General features: G+C 60.1%; 12 protein-coding genes across 12 annotated transcripts; 6 read left to right on the plus strand and 6 right to left on the minus strand.

The window, feature by feature from the left end:
- Positions 1–258: 258 nt before the first annotated feature.
- OT_ostta09g01640 (MOZ/SAS-like protein) lies at positions 259–1,575 on the plus strand (the record flags this gene model as incomplete). The annotated part of the gene is made up of 1 exon (XM_003081103.2): positions 259–1,575. One exon carries the CDS (start codon positions 259–261, stop codon positions 1,573–1,575), a length of 1,317 nt encoding a protein of 438 aa, XP_003081151.2.
- A 122-nt stretch (positions 1,576–1,697) lies between these two features.
- Positions 1,698–3,089, minus strand: OT_ostta09g01650 (unnamed product; the record flags this gene model as incomplete). The annotated part of the gene is made up of 1 exon (XM_003081104.2): positions 1,698–3,089. The coding sequence occupies one exon, from the start codon at positions 3,087–3,089 to the stop codon at positions 1,698–1,700; it is 1,392 nt and encodes a 463-aa protein (XP_003081152.2).
- Positions 3,090–3,490: 401 nt separating this feature from the next.
- OT_ostta09g01660 (unnamed product) lies at positions 3,491–5,062 on the plus strand (the record flags this gene model as incomplete). Its single annotated transcript, XM_003081105.2, has 1 exon — positions 3,491–5,062. The coding sequence occupies one exon, from the start codon at positions 3,491–3,493 to the stop codon at positions 5,060–5,062; it is 1,572 nt and encodes a 523-aa protein (XP_003081153.2).
- A 32-nt stretch (positions 5,063–5,094) lies between these two features.
- On the minus strand, positions 5,095–5,739 carry OT_ostta09g01670 (HCaRG; the record flags this gene model as incomplete). The annotated part of the gene is made up of 1 exon (XM_003081106.1): positions 5,095–5,739. The coding sequence occupies one exon, from the start codon at positions 5,737–5,739 to the stop codon at positions 5,095–5,097; it is 645 nt and encodes a 214-aa protein (XP_003081154.1).
- Positions 5,740–5,836: 97 nt separating this feature from the next.
- On the minus strand, positions 5,837–7,018 carry OT_ostta09g01680 (Short-chain dehydrogenase/reductase SDR; the record flags this gene model as incomplete). The annotated part of the gene is made up of 1 exon (XM_003081107.1): positions 5,837–7,018. One exon carries the CDS (start codon positions 7,016–7,018, stop codon positions 5,837–5,839), a length of 1,182 nt encoding a protein of 393 aa, XP_003081155.1.
- Positions 7,019–7,202: 184 nt separating this feature from the next.
- Positions 7,203–8,357, minus strand: OT_ostta09g01690 (unnamed product; the record flags this gene model as incomplete). Its single annotated transcript, XM_003081108.2, has 1 exon — positions 7,203–8,357. The coding sequence occupies one exon, from the start codon at positions 8,355–8,357 to the stop codon at positions 7,203–7,205; it is 1,155 nt and encodes a 384-aa protein (XP_003081156.2).
- Positions 8,358–8,387: 30 nt separating this feature from the next.
- Positions 8,388–11,741, plus strand: OT_ostta09g01700 (Clathrin, heavy chain/VPS, 7-fold repeat; the record flags this gene model as incomplete). The annotated part of the gene is made up of 1 exon (XM_003081109.2): positions 8,388–11,741. The coding sequence occupies one exon, from the start codon at positions 8,388–8,390 to the stop codon at positions 11,739–11,741; it is 3,354 nt and encodes a 1,117-aa protein (XP_003081157.2).
- A 285-nt stretch (positions 11,742–12,026) lies between these two features.
- OT_ostta09g01710 (Phosphoesterase domain) lies at positions 12,027–13,172 on the plus strand (the record flags this gene model as incomplete). The annotated part of the gene is made up of 1 exon (XM_003081110.1): positions 12,027–13,172. One exon carries the CDS (start codon positions 12,027–12,029, stop codon positions 13,170–13,172), a length of 1,146 nt encoding a protein of 381 aa, XP_003081158.1.
- Positions 13,173–14,123: 951 nt separating this feature from the next.
- OT_ostta09g01730 (Ubiquitin supergroup) lies at positions 14,124–14,678 on the minus strand (the record flags this gene model as incomplete). The annotated part of the gene is made up of 1 exon (XM_003081112.1): positions 14,124–14,678. One exon carries the CDS (start codon positions 14,676–14,678, stop codon positions 14,124–14,126), a length of 555 nt encoding a protein of 184 aa, XP_003081160.1.
- Positions 14,679–15,057: 379 nt separating this feature from the next.
- Positions 15,058–16,113, plus strand: OT_ostta09g01740 (Alpha/beta hydrolase fold-1; the record flags this gene model as incomplete). The annotated part of the gene is made up of 1 exon (XM_003081113.1): positions 15,058–16,113. One exon carries the CDS (start codon positions 15,058–15,060, stop codon positions 16,111–16,113), a length of 1,056 nt encoding a protein of 351 aa, XP_003081161.1.
- An 81-nt stretch (positions 16,114–16,194) lies between these two features.
- Positions 16,195–17,454, minus strand: OT_ostta09g01750 (unnamed product; the record flags this gene model as incomplete). The annotated part of the gene is made up of 1 exon (XM_003081114.2): positions 16,195–17,454. One exon carries the CDS (start codon positions 17,452–17,454, stop codon positions 16,195–16,197), a length of 1,260 nt encoding a protein of 419 aa, XP_003081162.2.
- Positions 17,455–17,645: 191 nt separating this feature from the next.
- Positions 17,646–18,755, plus strand: OT_ostta09g01760 (Restriction endonuclease type II-like; the record flags this gene model as incomplete). The annotated part of the gene is made up of 1 exon (XM_003081115.1): positions 17,646–18,755. One exon carries the CDS (start codon positions 17,646–17,648, stop codon positions 18,753–18,755), a length of 1,110 nt encoding a protein of 369 aa, XP_003081163.1.
- Between the last annotated feature and the right edge of the window lie 55 nt (positions 18,756–18,810).

An 18,810-nucleotide genomic window follows, 5' to 3' on the forward strand; every position in this document is an offset into this window, starting at 1 on the left:
CGGCGCGCGCGATGTGAAGACGAACGATCGCGCGCACATCTTTTCCAACCAACTTCACAAAGGGGGACTGTTTCACGAGTCACGACCCTTGGGCTCTTGGCGGTGGATTGATTTTTCGAAATCGCACGCGCATGCTCGACGCCCGCGCGCACAGCGCGACGCGCGCGTGGACGAACGACGCGTCGACGCGTCGACGGTGGTGTCGTCTTCGTTCGCGCGCGCGCGTCGTCGACATCGACCGATCACATTCATCGCGGGATGGCGATGAAGGAGATCGACGGCGGCGACGCGGAGGACGTCGACGGCGGGAGATTCCGAGTCGGGGCGAACGTGTGGGCCACCGCGTCGTTCGATGGGAAGTCTCGACGAGCGGAGATCGTCGACGCGTCGATCGACGAGAGTACGGGGGGTGTGACGTCGTATTACGTGCACTATTGCGAACTTAATAAGCGATGCGACGAGTGGGTGGAGGCGGGGCGAGTGCGCGCGCGCGCGGAGGACGGGAGGAACGGTGGGGCGAGCGCGAGCGCGAGCGGGGGTGAGCTGTTGGGTGGCGATGAAAAGATCTCGGGTGAAGGCGTGGTGGCGCCGAAGACGCTGACGAGGAATTCCAAGCGGCGATATAATGAGATTCATAACGTCGACGCGCCGGTGGAGGATTTACCGCCGTTGGATCAAGTGTACGAGCGCATGCACGAGGAGCGGACAAAGGTGAAGAACGTGCACTCGGTGGAAATTGGGAGACACGAAATGGATACGTGGTATTACTCGCCGTACCCGGACGATTTCGGGAAGTGCTCGAAGTTGTACCTGTGCCAGTATTGCTTCAAGTACATGCGCAAGGCGAAGACGTTGATGAAGCACCGAGACGAGTGTGAGTTGAAGCATCCACCGGGGAAGCGCGTGTATCGGCACCCTCAGGGTAAGGAAAAACCTGTGCTGAGCTTTTGGGAGATTGACGGCGCACATTTCAAGATGTACTGTCAGAACTTGTGCCTCATGGCGAAGCTATTCTTGGACCACAAGACGCTATATTTTGACGTCGAACCCTTCATGTTTTATGTCCTCACCGAGTCAACGGACGGCGATAAAACGCACGACGTCGTAGGGTACTTTAGCAAAGAGAAAGTGTCGGTGGACGAGTACAATCTTTCGTGCATCCTGACCCTGCCGGCGTACCAGCGCAAGGGTTACGGCTCTTTTTTGATTTCGATGAGCTACGAGCTGAGCCGACGACAAGGGATCTACGGCACACCCGAGCGTCCGCTTTCTGATCTTGGACAGGTGAGCTACCGAAGTTATTGGAGTCGATTTGTCCTCGACGCGTTGCACAAAAACCGGGGTAATCTGAGTGTTAAAGATTTAAGCACGATGTTGATGTTTCGCGAGGCAGATATCGTCAGCGCTCTGCAATCGCTCAACCTCGTCAAGTACTGGAAAGGACAGCACATAATATCTTCTTCGCCCAAGATCGTGGAGGAACACTTGCGAAGCTTTGAAAAGAAATCCGCCATTGCTGGTTCACATTTAGAATTCAATCCAGAATTTCTCAAATGGACACCCCCGAAGAGGTGATGTTTGATTTGAAGTGATGTTCTTTACAACTTTACGACAATTCGAAGTGGTCTTGGTACAAGAAGACTAGGTTGTGAAACGAATGCATAGAATACTGCCTACTGGTAATTATCGTCCCGAGCTCACGCCCTGACTTTGTCTCGTTCGTTGAACCTCTGTGCGGCATCGCTCAGGTTCGCTCGGAGTGACGCAGCTCGATTGCCAATCGCTTGAAACATGTTTTGTGCGGCTCCTACTGGGAATTTCGGGAATGCCTTTCGAGCGGTGTTGCCCATCGTGATGGCAACGCCGGGAACGATGACGATGGACGAGGAGACGCGAACGCCAGCTCTCGGAGTGGACAAATCCTCGTTTGAGGACTTGCTCGCTCTCGCGAGTTTAGCCGACCGTGACATCGGAGGCCGAGCTCTGGCTTTCGTGTTCAAAATGTGAGATTCGACGCCCCTCGTGACGTTCTTTCTAATCGTATGCTGCGCAGTGAAAACAAACTGCAGCACCGATCTCCCGGAATCGAGCAGGAATCCACCGAAATTCAAGACTTCGCGAACGACAGGAACGTTGTCAGACGTGCCCGCCACGACTCCCGAGCCCCACGTCACCAGACGTTTCGCCGGAACGAAGGGCATGAAGCGCGTACCCATACCAAACATGAGAGTTGCGCCGGCGAACCTGCCCGCCTTGTTCCAGTGCGAAACGTTCTCGACGTCCGCCAAAGCCTTCGTGAGCCACATGTGATGCTCCCAAAATTGGCCCTTCTTCTCTTCTAGGCGCCTCATGATGGAGTAGTTGACGAACCTGCTGCATGCCGCGGACTCGCGGGTGAGATAGTAGCTCAAATCGTTCAGATAGTGTCGACAATCGTTCACGTGCAGTTCGTACATCGTGTCCCGCGCGTCGTTGAAATTCTTGATGTCGTCCAGCGACAAGTGTGTTGTTCCGACCAGAAACGCATTCTTCGGAAGTGTGCTCAGCGAAGTTTCGCGAATGTCGCCCTGCACGCACGAAGACTTACGGCGCGCCTTGTGTTGCTTTTGCGCGCTCCCTCTCGTCATGGCGTACACCGTGTCCCGCGCGCCGCGCTCGCTCGACCGGTACGTCTTACCACCCGTGAGCGCGAACAATCTGTCGTGCACGTCTCCCCCCACCGGACCGAAATCAAACTGTTGCATCTGACCCGTCTTCAGATCCTTGTACACGAGCATGAAGTGCGCGACGCCAGCGGTGAGAAGCGCCTGTCTCGCCCCGTTCGGAAGCGCCGAGAATATTCCTTTCCCCCACTCCTGGAACGGTCTCGACACCACGTACACCTCCGCCGACCCCGTCCCTCCGCGCTCGCGCGCGTCCAACTCATCATCGATCGCCCGCTCTCGCGCGGTCGCCCACATCGGCGCCAACGACGCCGAGCGTCTCTCGACGTCCTCGCCCGCCTCCCGCCCGTCTCCCCCCCGCCGTTCCATCGCTCGCAGCGCCCCCGGGAACACCACCGCGCTCGACGCCCGCGACGTGGACGTCATCACCCGTCGCGACGCCACCTCACCGCGCCCGCGCGTCGTCGTGAGTTCGCTAATCGACGTCTCCGCGGTCGTAAAAGATGCGTTTATCCACCTCCGGGTGCCCAACCCTTCACCGTCGCCCCGCGCCGCGATCGCGCGCGCGCGTCCTCGACGACGCGCGCGTCGACGCGCGCGCGGACGTCCCGCGCCGCGATCGCGCGCGAGCGTGTCGCACCGCGCGCGCGGCGTCGTCCGGCGTCGCGCGATCGTGATGTGCACGGTCGATGTACACATAGTCGATACACCACCGTGTATACGATACATACTGTCGTATACGCGTAGATATAGACGGATGTAAGACGCAACACGAAAGCCATCGCGCGGGAAAACGCATCGCGACGCCGCGACGCCGCGACGCCGCGATGGGGTCGAGCGAGGACGTCGAAAGCGTCGCCCGTGCGTTAGCGCGCGCGTGGCCGGAGGAACCGACGGCGACGCGAGCGACTTCGACGCCGTTGCGCGCGTTGGGGGAAAATGCGACGCGCGTGTTGAAGCACTGCGAGGCACACTTTCGAGACGGCGTCGCGCTCGATGCGGTGCGACGGGTGCGAACGATCGCGCGCGAGGCCATGAGAGAGGTACGCGTAAAGGTGTGGGACGCTCGGAGCTCGAGAGCGCGAGGGATGGGGGCGACGGGGTTCGCGGATGCGATTCGCGCCCGCGTCCCGGAGAGCGGGACGCGGGTGGAGGACGAAGTCGGCGCGCTGAGTGGAGACGTCGGACTCGTGGTGTGCGAGTGCGATCGCGATGGTGAGATTTCGCGAGACGTCGTGGATGACGTGCGATTGGCGGCGTGCGAGTCGAGTGCGATTGTGATCGCGGTGGAGCGGTGCGCGTTCGGGCGAGCGGAGGCGACGCGAGCGAGCGTCGCGCGGGAGACGAACGTTCCGGTGGAGAACGTGTTCGTGACGTACGGTGCGCTGCGTGGGAACTCACGGGGGATCGATGACGTTTTAGAGCGTCCGCCGTTGCGATCGGAGGCGCGCGAACGGGAGGTTGAGGAAGAGGTTGGGACGCCGAGGTCGGCTTTTGCTCTGGACGACGAAGACGAAGACGAGGGCGGCACGCGCGTTCACGCGTCGAGAGAGGAGAGAATCGAGCGCGAGGAGTGGGAAAAAATGGTTCGTGAGGACTCGGACAGATGTGAAAGCGCCGTACTCGAGATGGCTGTCGGGAAACTGCGCGAAGTGTGCCTTCGCCGAGCGGAAAAGTTAGCACTCGAGTATGAGCCGCTGCGAAGTTCATTATACGCACAGATACGGGGCGAGCGGGCGATAAATCCGAACGGTGCAAGTGACCAACCGGCGCAACCGCACTCGTCGTCGCCGTCGTCGCCGCCGACGATTCGCGCCGAGCCTTACGTTGAGACGAAGAGGCGAATGAGCTCGTCGCAACAGCATCAGCCCGTCCCAGGAATCGATATGATCAAGCTTCAAACGCTGGCGATCAACGGCGCAGAGAAAGGCGCTCAAGTGGCCTCACAAGTGAGCGAAAAGGTCGGCTCATTCTTAAACTGGATGGTTTCCGAAGAGAGCGAGGCTGAGCGTACAAAGCGAGTGGAGCAAGAACGCATTTGGCAAGAGAGACGAAAGGCGATGTGGGAGGCTCAGCGCGCTGAGCGCGAGCAGCAAAAACAGCGAACGCCGAATAGCACGCCCGATTTACAGCGCTCACCGTCGAAATCATTCGTGGAGGGCACGGCGAACCTCGTGAACAAGACTGCAAGATTCGTCGATCTCATCGACGGTTCACTAGGAGGCGACGACGACGCGTATCGCACGCCGCGATCTTCGCATTCTAGCTCGGCAAATGCGCTCGAGGCACAGTTGAGTCGAGCAAATGCACGCATTCGCGCCCTGGAGGATGCGCTCGCACGCCACGAGCCTTTGCACAAACTCTTGACGCATTCGTCTTCGCAGGAAGCTCTTTACTGAATTGTGAATTAATAATACATCGGCGCATCGCCTCATTGCCTATCGTCCGCGTCCATTAGCGCCTTCACAGCCTTCAACTCACCGAGCAACACCCTGAACTTTTCCTCGCTCACGTCTACGTCGAACACGCCCTCCTCTCGAGTGTGCAGCGTCAACCGCACGCCCAACCGTTCGCTCGGTGCGTCCTCCGCGCTCCCGCTCCCGAACGTCACCCCCCACCGCACCCCCTCTCCCATCAACGCATTCACCCTCAAAACCCTCCTTCGCGCGCTCGCCCTCAATCGCTCTCGATTCTTCCCGTACGGTCGCGCCACCGCCTCCGCGTGCTCTCGCGGCAATCCCAACCGCTCGAGCTCGAGCGCCACCGTGCGCTCATCCGCGTCGTGTCGCGTTGCCTCCGTGATGACGTGCGCCAACGCCGCCGTCGACGCCTCCACGTCGCTCGACGCGTTCGAGGCGTCGACGAACGCGCGTAAACGATCGGGATCGAGCGCGAAGGGCGCGACATCGTTGGAGGATTGATTTTCAATCGATGCGTCATCACTCACGACGCACGCGCCGTCGACGAGCCTGGTGCACAGAGCTCGTACTCGAACGGAGGAGAGTCTGGAGACGGCAAACATTTCGGCGAGGACCCAGTCGGGGGCGTCGGCATCGCCGAAGATTTTAAACCGCATGGTGAGGGCGCGGGGCGAGGTGTGAGGCGGCGAAGGAAGCGAAAGAGCGCGATGGATCCGAACGCATCGAGGCGCGCGAATGAGCGCTAACGAATCGTTACTTTTCATTTAAAATGTACATGTTTTCGCCGGCGTCCGCCTTGCGAGCGCGCTTGGGGCCGACGAGGTCGAGGATGGCGTACGCCAACGTCGGCGCGAAGCGGATGAAATACGTGAGCGCCATGATTGGTTGAGGCGCTAACACGATCTCATCGTGACCCACGGCGGCGGCAGCGATGATGTCCCTCGCGACGCGGTCGACGGGCATTCTTCCCTTTATCTTCGACGCGCTCGAGGTGTCGGGCGCGTGGGATTTTGTCTTCTTCGCCGCGCCGGGCGAAGGCGACGACGAAGCCATGTCCCGTCTAAAAACCACCCGCTCTTGTCCATTCATCCCCGTAGCGATCGGACCGGGATACGCGCACGTCACTCGAACGCCCGTGTCCGCGATCTCGCTCCGGAGCGAGTTCAGGAAAGCCGCGTACGCGCTCTTCGCCGCGGCGTACACCGCCTGCCCGGGAGCCGGGAGTTTTGACGCCGCACTGCACACCCCCACGATCGTCGGCGCGAATGACGATCTCGACGAATCACCTCCCGACCGAATGTTATTCACCATCGCCTTCGCGACCTCCTTCGTGATCGCGATCGCGCCCAGAGCGTTCAACTGAAACAGCGCTCGATCGACTTCTCCGGTGTTGTCGTCGCCGTCCAACGCGCTCGCGGCTTGGCTCCCACCCGCGCAGTGCACGAACACATCCACGCCGTTCGCGACCGCGAAAGCCTTCCTCGTCGCCTCATTGATCTCTTCACGCGTCCCCGAGACGTCGAACGCCACCGCGTGCGCGCTCGACGCGCCCGCGCGTCGGCACCGCGTCGCGACGTCCTCGCACCGCTCCAAGTCTCGCCCCGACGCGATCACCGTCGCCCCGAGCTCGGCGTACCGCATCGCCATCGCCTCACCGAGACCTTGCGTGGCGCCCGTAATCCAAACGACGCGTCCGCGTCCGTGCGTTCTCGACGCACGCGCGAACGCCGAGCTCGGTGACGAGCGTCCGAACGCCAACGATGCCGCGCACGCCGCGAGGACGACGCCCGCGAGCGCTCTGAGTGCGACCGCGGTGTCCGGAGCGACGATAAGGGCACCAGCGGCGACCGCGGGAGCGAGATCGACGCAGAGCGGGATGAACCTTCCAGCGCGAGCGAACGCGCGCGCGGGTCTCGCTGAGCGCGGCCGAACCATCGCACACGCTCTCGAAGACGTCGGACGCGTACGTGATTGGAGTGACGACGCGGTGGTCGAGCGGGCGCCGACTCGGCGCATGCGCGAGCGCCGACGTGTGAGACAACGCGGGCGTCGCCCAGCGCGGTTGTTTCGTCAACGCTTCTTCTCTGTGATGATAACTTCTCTCGGAACTAGGTTTCCGCTAATCGAGCTTGAGCCCGGGAATCGGGGTGTAAAGGAATGGCTCGCGAATGAGCGGCATACCATGCAGGGCGAGGACGCCCGCGAACGAGGCGCCGATGAAGATGATGGCGGCGACCCACTGCGCCACTTTTCGCGTAAACGTGGTGAGCAGCTCCAGATCGTTATCGTCGTGCGCCGCTTCGGCGGTGCGACGACCGTGGACGTCGACGCCAAGAAGTTTACGCTCGGCGGCGCGCGCTGTGTGGCTCTGCGAGGCGCCTTCGGAGACGGCAACGACGACGAGCTCGACGTCCGCCTGTTCTCGAATCGAGCTCAGTGCGCGCGCGATGGACGCTTGCGTCACCTCCGCGCTCCATCTCGCGATCTCACTCTTGTGACCAAACCTCTTTTCGACGTACGATGCGCCCTCGAGGGAGACGAACGCGACCGATCGCGCGTCTTTGCTTTGCGCGAACGCCGTCGCGTCGTCCTCAAAACACCTCAATTCGCGTTCAACCAACGCGCGCGCGCGTCGATCGGCGTCCACATCCGCGCGCTCCAACTCCCGCACCGAGAAATCACCTTCTTCACCGTCGAAACACGCCCGTCGATCGAGCAATAATCGCGCGTCACCGTCCCCGAGTGCCTCGGTCGCGCCCTTCGCGCTCGCGTCTCGCCCCACCGTCCCCCGCGCGCCGTCACCCACGCCCGTCTCCTTCGCCCACGCTCCCACGACATCGACGACGTCGACATTCACGGATCCCGACGTCGTCACCGTCACGAACCGCGTCTTCGCATTCACCTCGACGTTCCCGTCGTCGAACCAACACGCCTCGCCGTCCACCGCGCCGTCGACGACCGCGTCCCGCACCCCCGGTCCCACCATCGACCGCTCAAAGTGCGTCGTTCGACCCACCGACGCCAACGCCACGGCCGCGATCTCGCTCGAGCGCCACGCGAGGTCCGCGGACGCGCTCGCGCGCGATCTCAAACACTTTTTCCCCGAGGTTGAGATCACGACAAACGTCTCCGTGTCTCTCGCTCGCGCGCTCGATTCCGCGCGCGCGAGCGACGTCACGGCGGCGAGCGCGACCGCGACCACCGTCGTCGCCCCTCTCGCGCGCGCGCGCGCTCGCATCGCGCTCGACGCGTCGCGTTTTCCCGTGTCCCACATCGCATCGATGGGCGACCGAACCGCAGAGCGATGCGCGCGCTTCCCGCGGGCGCGTCCGCGCTCTTCGACGACGGGGCGAAGAAAGAGACGTACGAACGGTTTCGTGATCGCGCGCGCGACCGTTCGGACGCGCGCGTGGACCGCGGAGCGGCGGATGCGGACGTGTTCACGGATGATGCAACGACGATGAAGGATCCAAAGGACGACGCGCGGGATGGGTGCGAGGGCGCGCGACCGCGATTCGCGGCGTCGAACGTCGGTGAACGCCCTGGTGGACCCGGGGCGTCGACGTCGGAGGCGAGGTACGTCGTAGGGGTGATTCGTGGACGAACGTGGACGATGAGCGACGGTTGGAACGCGGCGAGCGGGACGTTCGCCGCGGAGAGCGAATCGTTGGATGTCGATGGATCGAAGCGAATATTTCGCGCTGGTGAGGACGGTGGCGTGAAGTTTGTGTGCGCGGACGATTGGTCGGGGGAGCACGTGATGATTCTCGGGAGAGAGAGCGTAGAGGCGTCGACGGAGGGCGCGTGGTACAGACACGCGCGTTGGGCGAGCGGCGGCGGGGCGCGAAGGATAGAGGGATTGAGGGGGGTCGAATGCTCGTGCGCGACGTTCGTGAAGTATGCGAGCTCGGGTGAGAGCAGTGGAAGCGGCGCTGGGACGATCGTGCGGGCGCTCGTGGGGACGGCAGATGGTAGAGTGTTCGACGTGCGCATCGATTACTCGAGCGACGGAAAGCGATTTGAGCAAGCGTGTGAGCGCGTGTTCGAGACGAAAGACTGCGAGAAGATCGCTGGAGTGCGAGCGTTCAAACGCGGGCGAGGAGTGGACAGTCGTCACGGTGCGTTGATCTCGACTTCGCGCAGGTTGTATGCTTTGGTTGGATCATACTCGTTGGAGTCAGTTTTTGCCAAGGCCCGCGCGAAACCGGGCGGCATCGACGCGGTAGTAGAGATGCCGGTAGCGAGCGATACGAGTGAGCTGTGCGTTTGGCAACGTCGTCGTAAATCACCGTCCTCTTCATCCGATTGCATGGCGTGGCTTACAGGCGCTGGAATCTACCGGGGGACGTTGAATTTTAACGTCGACGACGCGTCAAGTGTCTTGGAGCAACACGGTGTGCTTCCGTTTCCGCAAACGGACGCCGACGACGTGGGACCAATTTCTCTCGCCATGACAGAGCATCATATTTTGCTGCTCTATTCAAAATCCTTGATCGCCGTCAACGCCATCACGGGCGACGTGGAGGGAAAGATCCAGCTTCCGTCAGGCGGCGCGTCCACCTTCGCGTGCACAGATCCAACGACGGCTGTAGCGTACGTCGCAAACGAACGAAATTTGCTTCAAATCGTCATCACCAACGAGGACGCCAACGTCTGGCGCGTTCACTGTGACTTGCACGATTATGAACAGGCAATAGCAGCGTGCAAGTCTGAGCTACAGAGGCAGTTTGTGTTCACGCACAAGGCGGAGCGCATGATGAAGATGAAGCGGTACGAAGACGCCGCAGAGGCCTTTGCTAGAGCCAGTCACGCGCACTCGATCGAAGACGTGGCGAAGACGTTCATCGATCTGAACGCGCGAGATGCCCTCTATGCATACATTGAGGGACGGCTCCGAGAGCTCCCAAGTGATGACGTGGCACGACGCTTGATACTCGCCACATGGCTTCTGGAGGAGCGTCTCAAGCTCGCGAGCGTTTCGCGAGATGCAAAAAACGACGCCAAACTTCGTGACTTCTTGCGAGAATACTTCGATTCGCTGGACGAGCGAGAGACGCTTCGCATGTTGAGCGAGGCAAAACGCTTGGACGACGAGATGTACTTCGCTGAGCTGTGCGGCGATTTCGACAGAGTTTTGGACCACTTTATGCAGCTCGGCGATTCGAGGAGGGCGCTAGAAATCATCACTTCGCAGAGGGTGCCGCGCGAAACGTCTAACCGCGTCTTGCCAGCCCTGATTGAGCGTCTGCCGAAGGAGACAATCGACTTTCTACTCTCGCGTGGACAAGTAAGCGAGGACATGAAAATAATTGGCCCACTAGCTCGCGAAGAGAGGTTGTTCGACAAGTCAAGTGACGCCGCAAAGACTATCTTGACGCACTTAGCAAGATATTTGGAAACCATCACGGCGAAAGAGAACGGCATGGCGCGAAGCGACGCCGCCGCTCACAATTTGTTGCTCAACTTGTATGTGAGTCAAATTGACTCATCACCGACCGTCGTGACGACGTTAAATAGATACATCCTCGGCGCGGTGGATGAAGGCACAAAAGAGCCGTTCTACGACGTGCAGTACGCAATTCGCATGTGCGAAAAACACGGCGCGCATCGTAGTGCGGTCTACGCGTATTGCATGTCAAGGAATTACGACATGGCGATGCATATCGCGCTCTCGACGCTTCAAGACATCGAACTGGCGAAGATGGTCACCGTGAAAGCTGCCGAGGCGCCGTCGGGAGATTCGAACGAGGACGAAATCGTGCAGAAGAAGTTGTGGATAGAGATTGCGAAGTGGTCCATTCAAAAGTCTGGCGTTCTGCAACAGCATGCGAACTCAGAGAGTGAGGAAGAGCGTAGTTCCGCAATTCGCGGCGCTTTGAGTTTTCTGAATGAGACTAATGGTGCGTTACGCGTGGAAGATATCCTTCCGCTGCTTCCAGACTTCACCGTCATCGACGACGTCAAGGATTTGGTGTTAAAGTCGCTCACAGAGCATCGATCAGAGATCGAGCATTTGCGAGAAGAACTCGAACGTATCACCGCGTTCACGCAAGATGTACAAGATGAGATAGAGGATCTCGAACAAAAGACGTACATCGTCAAGAAAGATCAGAAGTGTCTCGAGTGCGGCAGGCCCGTCGTCCGTTTGCGTCTCATGGAGCACGCGGATGATGCAAATCTCCTTGCGCCATTTTATGTTTTCCCGTGTGAGATGGCATATCACACGGAGTGCTTGATACGACGAGTGCTTCCACTCATGTTCCCAGACGAGCGTAAACGCGCGCTCGCTTTGATGCGTTTGCTCAAGGTGCCGCTGCCACGTCGGCTCAAGCCCGAGACTAAATTCTGGGGCGCCCCTCCAAAGGCGGCGACCGGACTCACCGCTGAAGAAGCCGTGGGAGAGCTTGAGGATATGCTTTGTGCCGATTGTCCCGATTGTGGCGCTTTACACCTTCGTCTAATCCACGAACCTCTGCTCACTCCAGAGGAGCAGGCGCTCGACGATGCGCTCGCCGCGCAGCTTCCAGAGTCCTGGCTTGATCCGTTCGAGGCTGAGGTCGATTTCGATTCGGACCCTGTCGAAGTGATTCCGTGGGAGGAGTTCAAAGAAATCAAGCTCCCGGACGGATGGCCCGACCACGAATTCTTTCGTTCCTAGTAAAATGATTCATCGTCACACGACGCACATCATCATCGCTTCGACCGCCGCTGACTCTAATCTGTCTCGAAACGCGACGCCCGCTTTGTTGAAACGCCGCGCTCTGTAGCCTTCCCAACCGCGGAGCACCTCACTCGGTGTCGTCTTCGCATGCGCCGCTGTCTGGCGGTGCCAACGCTGTCGTACGTCTCCCGCGCGTGCGCTGTGCGCCGCGCCCGCGTCACGCACGTCAACACCGCGCACAAACGTCACAGTTTCGCTCACAGGAACTCTTCCTCGAGAGCGATGACGCACGACGATGCCGCGTGCGCGCGCGCGCCGGCGTTCCGCTTCGGCCTGCTCGCCGACATCCAGTACTGTGATCAAGACGACCGCAAGAACATCACAGGAACGCAGATGCGACGGTACCGGAACACGCTTAGGGTCGCGGAGCGCGCGGTGCGGTACTTCAACGCCCAGAGCGGCGCGTTGGATTTTTGTGTGCACAACGGAGACATCACCGATCACCAGTGCGCGTTTGATTTCGCAAACGATGATTTCCGACCTGTTGAGCACGGACGGGAGGATTTGGGGGCGGTGATGAAGATTTTGAGCGAATCGTCGTGCGACGAGTGGGTGTTCACTGTTGGGAACCACGAGCTGTATAACTTTACGAGAGAGGAGCTGCGGGACGGGGTGGCGACGCCTGGGGCGAAGTTGGAGTTCAAGTGTGCGAACGAGCGTGGAGATTTCTATTATTCGTTTGCTCCCGGACCGGGATGGCGGGTGATGGTGCTCGATCCGTACGAGGTGAGCATCTATCGCAAGGGACGGCAACAAGGGCTGTGCGAGGAGGCGGTGGAGCTGTTGCGCCAGTACAATCCAAACGTGGACGTCTACGTGAACGAAAACCCGGACGTTATCGAGACAGAGCGCATGAGCGGAACCTTCCCATATTTTAAGGACTTAGAGGGCTTGCAGGGACGCTGGGTGCCCTTCAACGGCGGGTTGGGGAAGAAACAGCTCGAGTGGGCTCGGGAGACGATTCGTTCCGCGGCGGCTTCTGGTGAAAAAGTTCTGATTCTAACGCACCTGCTGGTCCACCCGGACTCCACGGCCAAGCGCTCGGGGAAAACATTGATGTGGGACTACGACGAGCTACTCGAGATCATCGAATCGGACGACGCGAAGGGGTGCGTCAAGTGTGTCATATCCGGGCATCAACACGAAGGAACGCGTTGGAGGTGTGAAAAGACAGGCACGTACTACATTGGCATGGAGAGTCCAATGTTGGCCGAGGACGCGTCTCCGGGCCCTTTCGCCATCGTAAATGTGTACGACGACGAGATCGTGTTCGAGGGATACGGGCGTAATGAGGACTCAAAGATGTTTCCATACGACGCGAAGTCGCCGCCGACGGATCCCATGCAGTGCACATTGACACTCAAGTAGTCCTCGGCGCGTGAAGTACATTTCTGTGTGATTATTAAAACAATCTCTAAATATAAAATTGAATCTCAGCGCATCGTCGTCGAGGCGATCGAAGCGCGCGATGAATCGAACGACGTCGAGGACTGGAACGTCCACATCCTTTGCGACATCGTCGTCACGTTTGCGCGCTACTCGTCGCCCATCTAAGATACGTTCTCGCTCTTTACCAACCGAATCTAGAAACGCGTGGTTTACGATAATACCCTTGATGATACTCCTCGGCGTCCCACCATGCGGTGTCTAACGAGACCTCTGGCGGGTAAATGTCCGTAAACATCGTCCGTCCGACCCGTCGCTCCGCCGCATCCTTGCTCGCGACCGCCTTCTCGTACTGCTCCGGCGTTTGCGCCCAGATCGCCGACTTATACTGCGACTTGGACATGTACGTCGGCGAGTGCTCGGCCCAGAACTGATCCAAGAGTTTGTCGTACGACGTCTCCGCTGGCGAGTACGCGACGTAATAGGCCTCGGTGTGCCCCGTCGATCCCGCGCACACCGTGGTGTACGTCGGCAGGTCGGTCTCACCGCCGGTATATCCGACGCGAACGTGTTTAGCCCCCTTCAGGGCGCTGAACGTCGCGTCGGGACCCCAGAATCATCCACTCGCGAACACGGCGAGCTCGCACCCTTCAGGAATCTTAAACCCGTCCCCTCTTTGCGTTCGCGCGAGTGATCCCGAGGCGCTCGCGCTCGATCGCGCGGTGGTTTGCGCACGCATGCGATTCACGGCGCGCGAGGACGTCGCGGCGACGACGGTACCGGACGCGCGCATGGTAGCGCGAGTCGGCGAGTGCGGCGTGGGCACCGCGCGCGACGGTAATCAACGTCGGTCGTCTAACCGCGCGCGTAAGACGCACTGCTGAGAGTCATTTGAAATCACACCGTTCGCGCAGGCGTCGCACGCGCGTTCGTTTAGCGACAGATGGTGACGGGCCAATCCGGGAATTTCTTCGACCAATACCGCACGCCCATCTGCGAGAGCGTGCGACAGTTGTCGTCAAACTTTTTACCCGCGTACGCGAGCTTCATGAGTCCCGGCATGATCCCGCATCGATCAGCGATCGCTTTCTTCACCTCATCCACGCGCATATCGTCTCGAAGATCGATCCAGAACGGGCCTCCGTACTCGGCGTCCACGTGCAGCGTCGAGCGCACGAGCACGCGCAGCGTCGTCGGCGCCCGTCGCGTCGCCGCCACTCGCGACTCGATCACGGTACCGATCGGCACCCCGGTCGCCACCGCCTCCGCCTTATCCTTCAGGTACTCCTCCCGCGTCGGATCGTACATCGGTCTCCACTCGCTCGACGTCCCACCGCCCGCGCGCACGTTCGGGACGTACTTTTCATCCTCCGCGTAAAAGTCGTACCCACCGTTCGGCGGGATCGTCGGCGTGAGCCCGGAGCCCCCGGTGCCGGGGTTATTGTTGTACTTACTGAACGCGAGGTCGGAGTCGCGATAGGTCGGCATCGTCCCCGTCGACGTGTGCGGGCGCGGGCGTTACGCGGGCGTCTCGGGAATACAAAACGACGCGACGGCGTCGACGCCGGCGCGCGTCTCGGTCGAGTTTCCACCGCTTCATCGCCGCCCCATCGCGATGGGTTTTTCGCGAGTCACGACCGGTGACGGTGTGCGCGACGCGCGTGGACATGTCTAGACTCCGCGAGTCATGACCGGTGACGTGAAGGGACTCGCGATTGCGGAGCTCGGATGCGGAGAACGATTTTTTCACGTCGATCGCTCGATGAGTGTGAGTGGTTGGATGTGGATTGATGATTTTGATTGGATTGATGTTTTCGCTTTCGCCCGGGGACCTCGACGTCGGGCGCCGCGGAGGACGACGCGCGCGATGGTGATCGCGAACGACGCGCTTGCGCGGGTGCGTTCGCTCGGTGGGGGCGTCGCGCGTCGCGCGGGACGGCGCGCGCGCGCGGGGCGACGCGGAGACGGTCGGGTGCGCGCGAGGGGTGATGATTTCCCGAGCTTTTTCCCGCCCGAGGTGCGCGAGCTCACGGAACCGGCGGCGATCGAGATGGCGAAGCGGTGCGAGATGGTGACGGTGCGCGTTCCGGGACGCGCGGTGGCGATCGAGACGTCGTGCGTGCGTGATGAAGGGCCGGATGGTTCGAGCGCGCCGCCGTTCGTGCTCCTGCACGGGTTCGACTCGTCGTGTTTGGAGTATCGACGATTGTTGCCGAAATTGGCGACGCGGGCGGAGACGTGGGCGATCGATTTGTTGGGGTGGGGGTTCACGGACGCCGGGGACGGCGGCGTGGGCGATTATTCCCCGGAGGCGAAGCGGGCGCACTTGTACGCGTTTTGGAAGGAAAACGTGAAACGGCCGATGGTGCTGTGCGGGGCGTCTCTGGGAGGGGCGGCTGCGATCGATTTCGCGACGAATCATCCCGAGGCGGTGGAGAAGTTGGTTTTGATCGACGCGCAGGGGTTCATCGAGGGGCTGGGGCCGATGGGGGCGCTACCTCGTCCAATCGCAAAGGTTGGCGTAAATGTGTTGCGAACGGTGCCGCTGCGAAGCGCCGCGAATCAGTTGGCGTATTACGATAAGGCGACGTACGCCACGGATGACGCGCTACGTGTCGGTCGATTGCACACATTTGCGCCGCAATGGTGCGATGCGACGCTGTCGTTCATGAAATCCGGCGGTTTCAAAGTTCGCAACTCCATCCCAAAGGTTCCCGTGGAGACGCTCGTCGTGTGGGGACGCGACGACAATATTCTAGAGCCTAGCTACGCAGATAAGTTCATGTCGGAACTCCCAAACGCGCGGATGGTGTGGGTGGAGAATTGCGGGCACGTCGCGCATCTAGAACAACCTGATTTCCTGTGCGAGACGCTCTTTGATTTCGTTGGCAGCGCCAAGGAAACTGAGCGGGTGACAGCGTAGAAGTGCGTAATATTAAAAGTGAACATCGTGAACTCGCCAACGCTCGTAAACGTAAATGAAATCATCCCACGGTCGCCCGAATCAGTCAACGAGAACGAGCGGCGGCGTCGTTTGTCCGTTGCCGACGAGGATGAAGTTCACCGTGAAGACCGGCTGAGCGCCCAGCGGAACGGAGAAGACGCCACCAAACATGCTCATTCCAGGCATCGCGTACATCTTTCCGAGGTAGACATTGGTGTAGATGGGACGAAGTTCATCGCGAAAGTACGTGAAGTCGTGATCGAACGTAGAGTAATCGACGACGATGGAATCTTGTCCTTCTTGAAACGTGCTGTCTGCGACTTCGGCTCGACCGGGATACAACTCGATCGGGGTCTCGAGCCTCGGGAAAATTCTCTCCATGAGATTGCCGTAGTTGAGCTGAATCAAATTCGTCACGCTCGACGGATCGATTTCGTCGAAACACTTTCCTTTCCAGGAGTTCAGGTTGAACGTTCGACGAACTCCGTACGCTCGCGCTAAGGCTTCGTAGGATCCAGATCCAATGATGCAACCAGTGTAGCATCCCTTAGGGATGTTCGCGGATGAGAACGAAGATGCTTGCCAATACGCATCGTCCAAGATCGTAGAATTGAGATCACCTCGCAAGAAGTCGGATCCGCATACATCGTTCTCGATGAATTTGGTCATGTTCAGATGTTCAAAACCGAAAGTCTGCGCATCGGTCGCACCCTCGACGAAATTGAATAAATCTCTAGAAAACGTTGAATTCCAAGTAGTAGACTCCAATGCTTGGCGATTTTCATTCGCTGCTTGCCGTTCCTCCGTGGGTGTCAAGTCGAACCGAAGGAGCTCGGAGAAGAAGAAGGTGGACACTCTGTTTGTGACGCGCTGAGACCAAGTGAGCGTCGAGCCAAACAGAGTATCGCTCGTGTCGATGAAAAAGTCGAGAATCATGTCTAATGCGGGAGTCCCTGTATCGCCATTAGATTGCCGAGCGAGCATCCAATCCAAGAAGGGCGTCGGCGCATCACCGGACGAACGCGCGTTGAACCAATCGAGCACGGGCGTTGCTCTGGATTCGTCCGACGAGCTCGAGACGCGCGTCAACCAATCCAAGATGGGCGTCGACGTCGTTCGCCCTGGCTGACGAGAAATCAACCAATCCAAGATGGGTGTCTCACTCTGGAGCAACTTTCGGCGCGCGACCGTCGCGATTCCGCCGGCGTCATCGTTCGCGTAGTTCGCGTTGAGCAGCTTCACGCCCGGCGTCTCTCGCGCCGTCGCCGCGACCACCGCACCCGCGACGCACGCCGCGCCGAACAGCCACCGTCGACCCATGTCCACGAAATAAAAATTTTACCGCGCGCGCTCGTCGCTCGTCTCTTCGCCCTCGCTCGCGTCGGCGCGTCGACAAGTGCGCCTTCTTTGCGCGTCCAATCCACCGAAACGCCAACCGTCTCGAAAACGTCGTCACTCCGAGCCTCGATCGCATCGACGCCTCGATCGCGTCGACCTCATTCGATCACTCGATGCGAAGCGCGCTCACGTTCGCGTCGTCGTCGACGGTCTCGCCCCACCGCGCCCCGCCGTGCGCGTCGCGAAGAGGAGTTTTTGCGTCGCGCCGCCGGGCGAAGCGAACCGTCGCGGCGCTCGCGGGCACGAACCGTCGCGGTGACGTCGTCGTCCTGAACGCGGCACCGAACGCGAGCAAACGGTCGAAGAGGCGCCGCGAGCCGGATCCGGATAAGAAGCGACGACGGCCGCTCGAGGAGCGGTTGAAGAGGAAAGGCGTGGACCTCGAGCAAGCGAGGTCGCCGGCGGGCGCAGAGTCGCTCGCGAACGAGAACGGGGCGAACGGCGAGGAAGACTCGGAGGTTCCCGCGACGGAGGAAACGTGCCAGCGCGTGGCCGAGCTTTTGTTTCGCCAAGATGCCGAGGGATGGCCGATGCAGAGGACGGAGGCGTGGCGGTACGCCAGAGCTTCGTGCGTCACAGCGAGCGATTGCGGTAAGATTTTGAGGGCGTACAACGCCGACGGTGCGGAAAAGGTGCTAGAACAGAAACGACGAATCGTGGCGGAGGAGCGCATGGCGCGAATCGATCTTGAGACATCAGATCTAGCGAAGGAATTAGAACCCACGCGCGAGCGCGGAGAAATCGCTGGAACGTCTGAGTCAAGGAAATCAAAACGTAAAGGCTCACGAGGGTCTGGGACGCCCGCGGCGATACGTCACGGCAACGAGTTTGAGGCCGAGGCGTTGGCTCACTACGAGAAGGTGCACGGCACGAAGTGTCACGAGTTCGGACTCGTGCGTCACGATAAATATTATTGGCTTGGCGCCTCGCCAGATGGCGTCCATCCAGCCGGTCGCGTCGTCGAGATCAAGTGTCCATACTCGAGACCAATATCGAAATCACGCGCGCAGGAGCATCGCCCGCAGATTCAGATCCTTCTCGAGGTCTTAGACCTCGAATTTTGCGATTTCGTCCAATACAAGCCCGCGGGTCGAGGAAAAGGCCGCTCGGGAAATCCGGATCTCCCAGCCTACAACCGCGAAACAATCGCGCGCGATCGCGACTGGTTTGCCTCGCATTTCACCGAGCTCGAATCCTTCGCAAAAAACCTCCCGACACCCTAGAAACGATCGTTGTGATCATATTATCATCGTCGCGCCGCAGTAACACAGGTTGAAA

This window comes from Ostreococcus tauri, assembly GCF_000214015.3.
Source record: "Ostreococcus tauri WGS project CAID00000000 data, contig chromosome 09, whole genome shotgun sequence".
Taxonomy (NCBI): Eukaryota; Viridiplantae; Chlorophyta; class Mamiellophyceae; order Mamiellales; family Bathycoccaceae; genus Ostreococcus; species Ostreococcus tauri.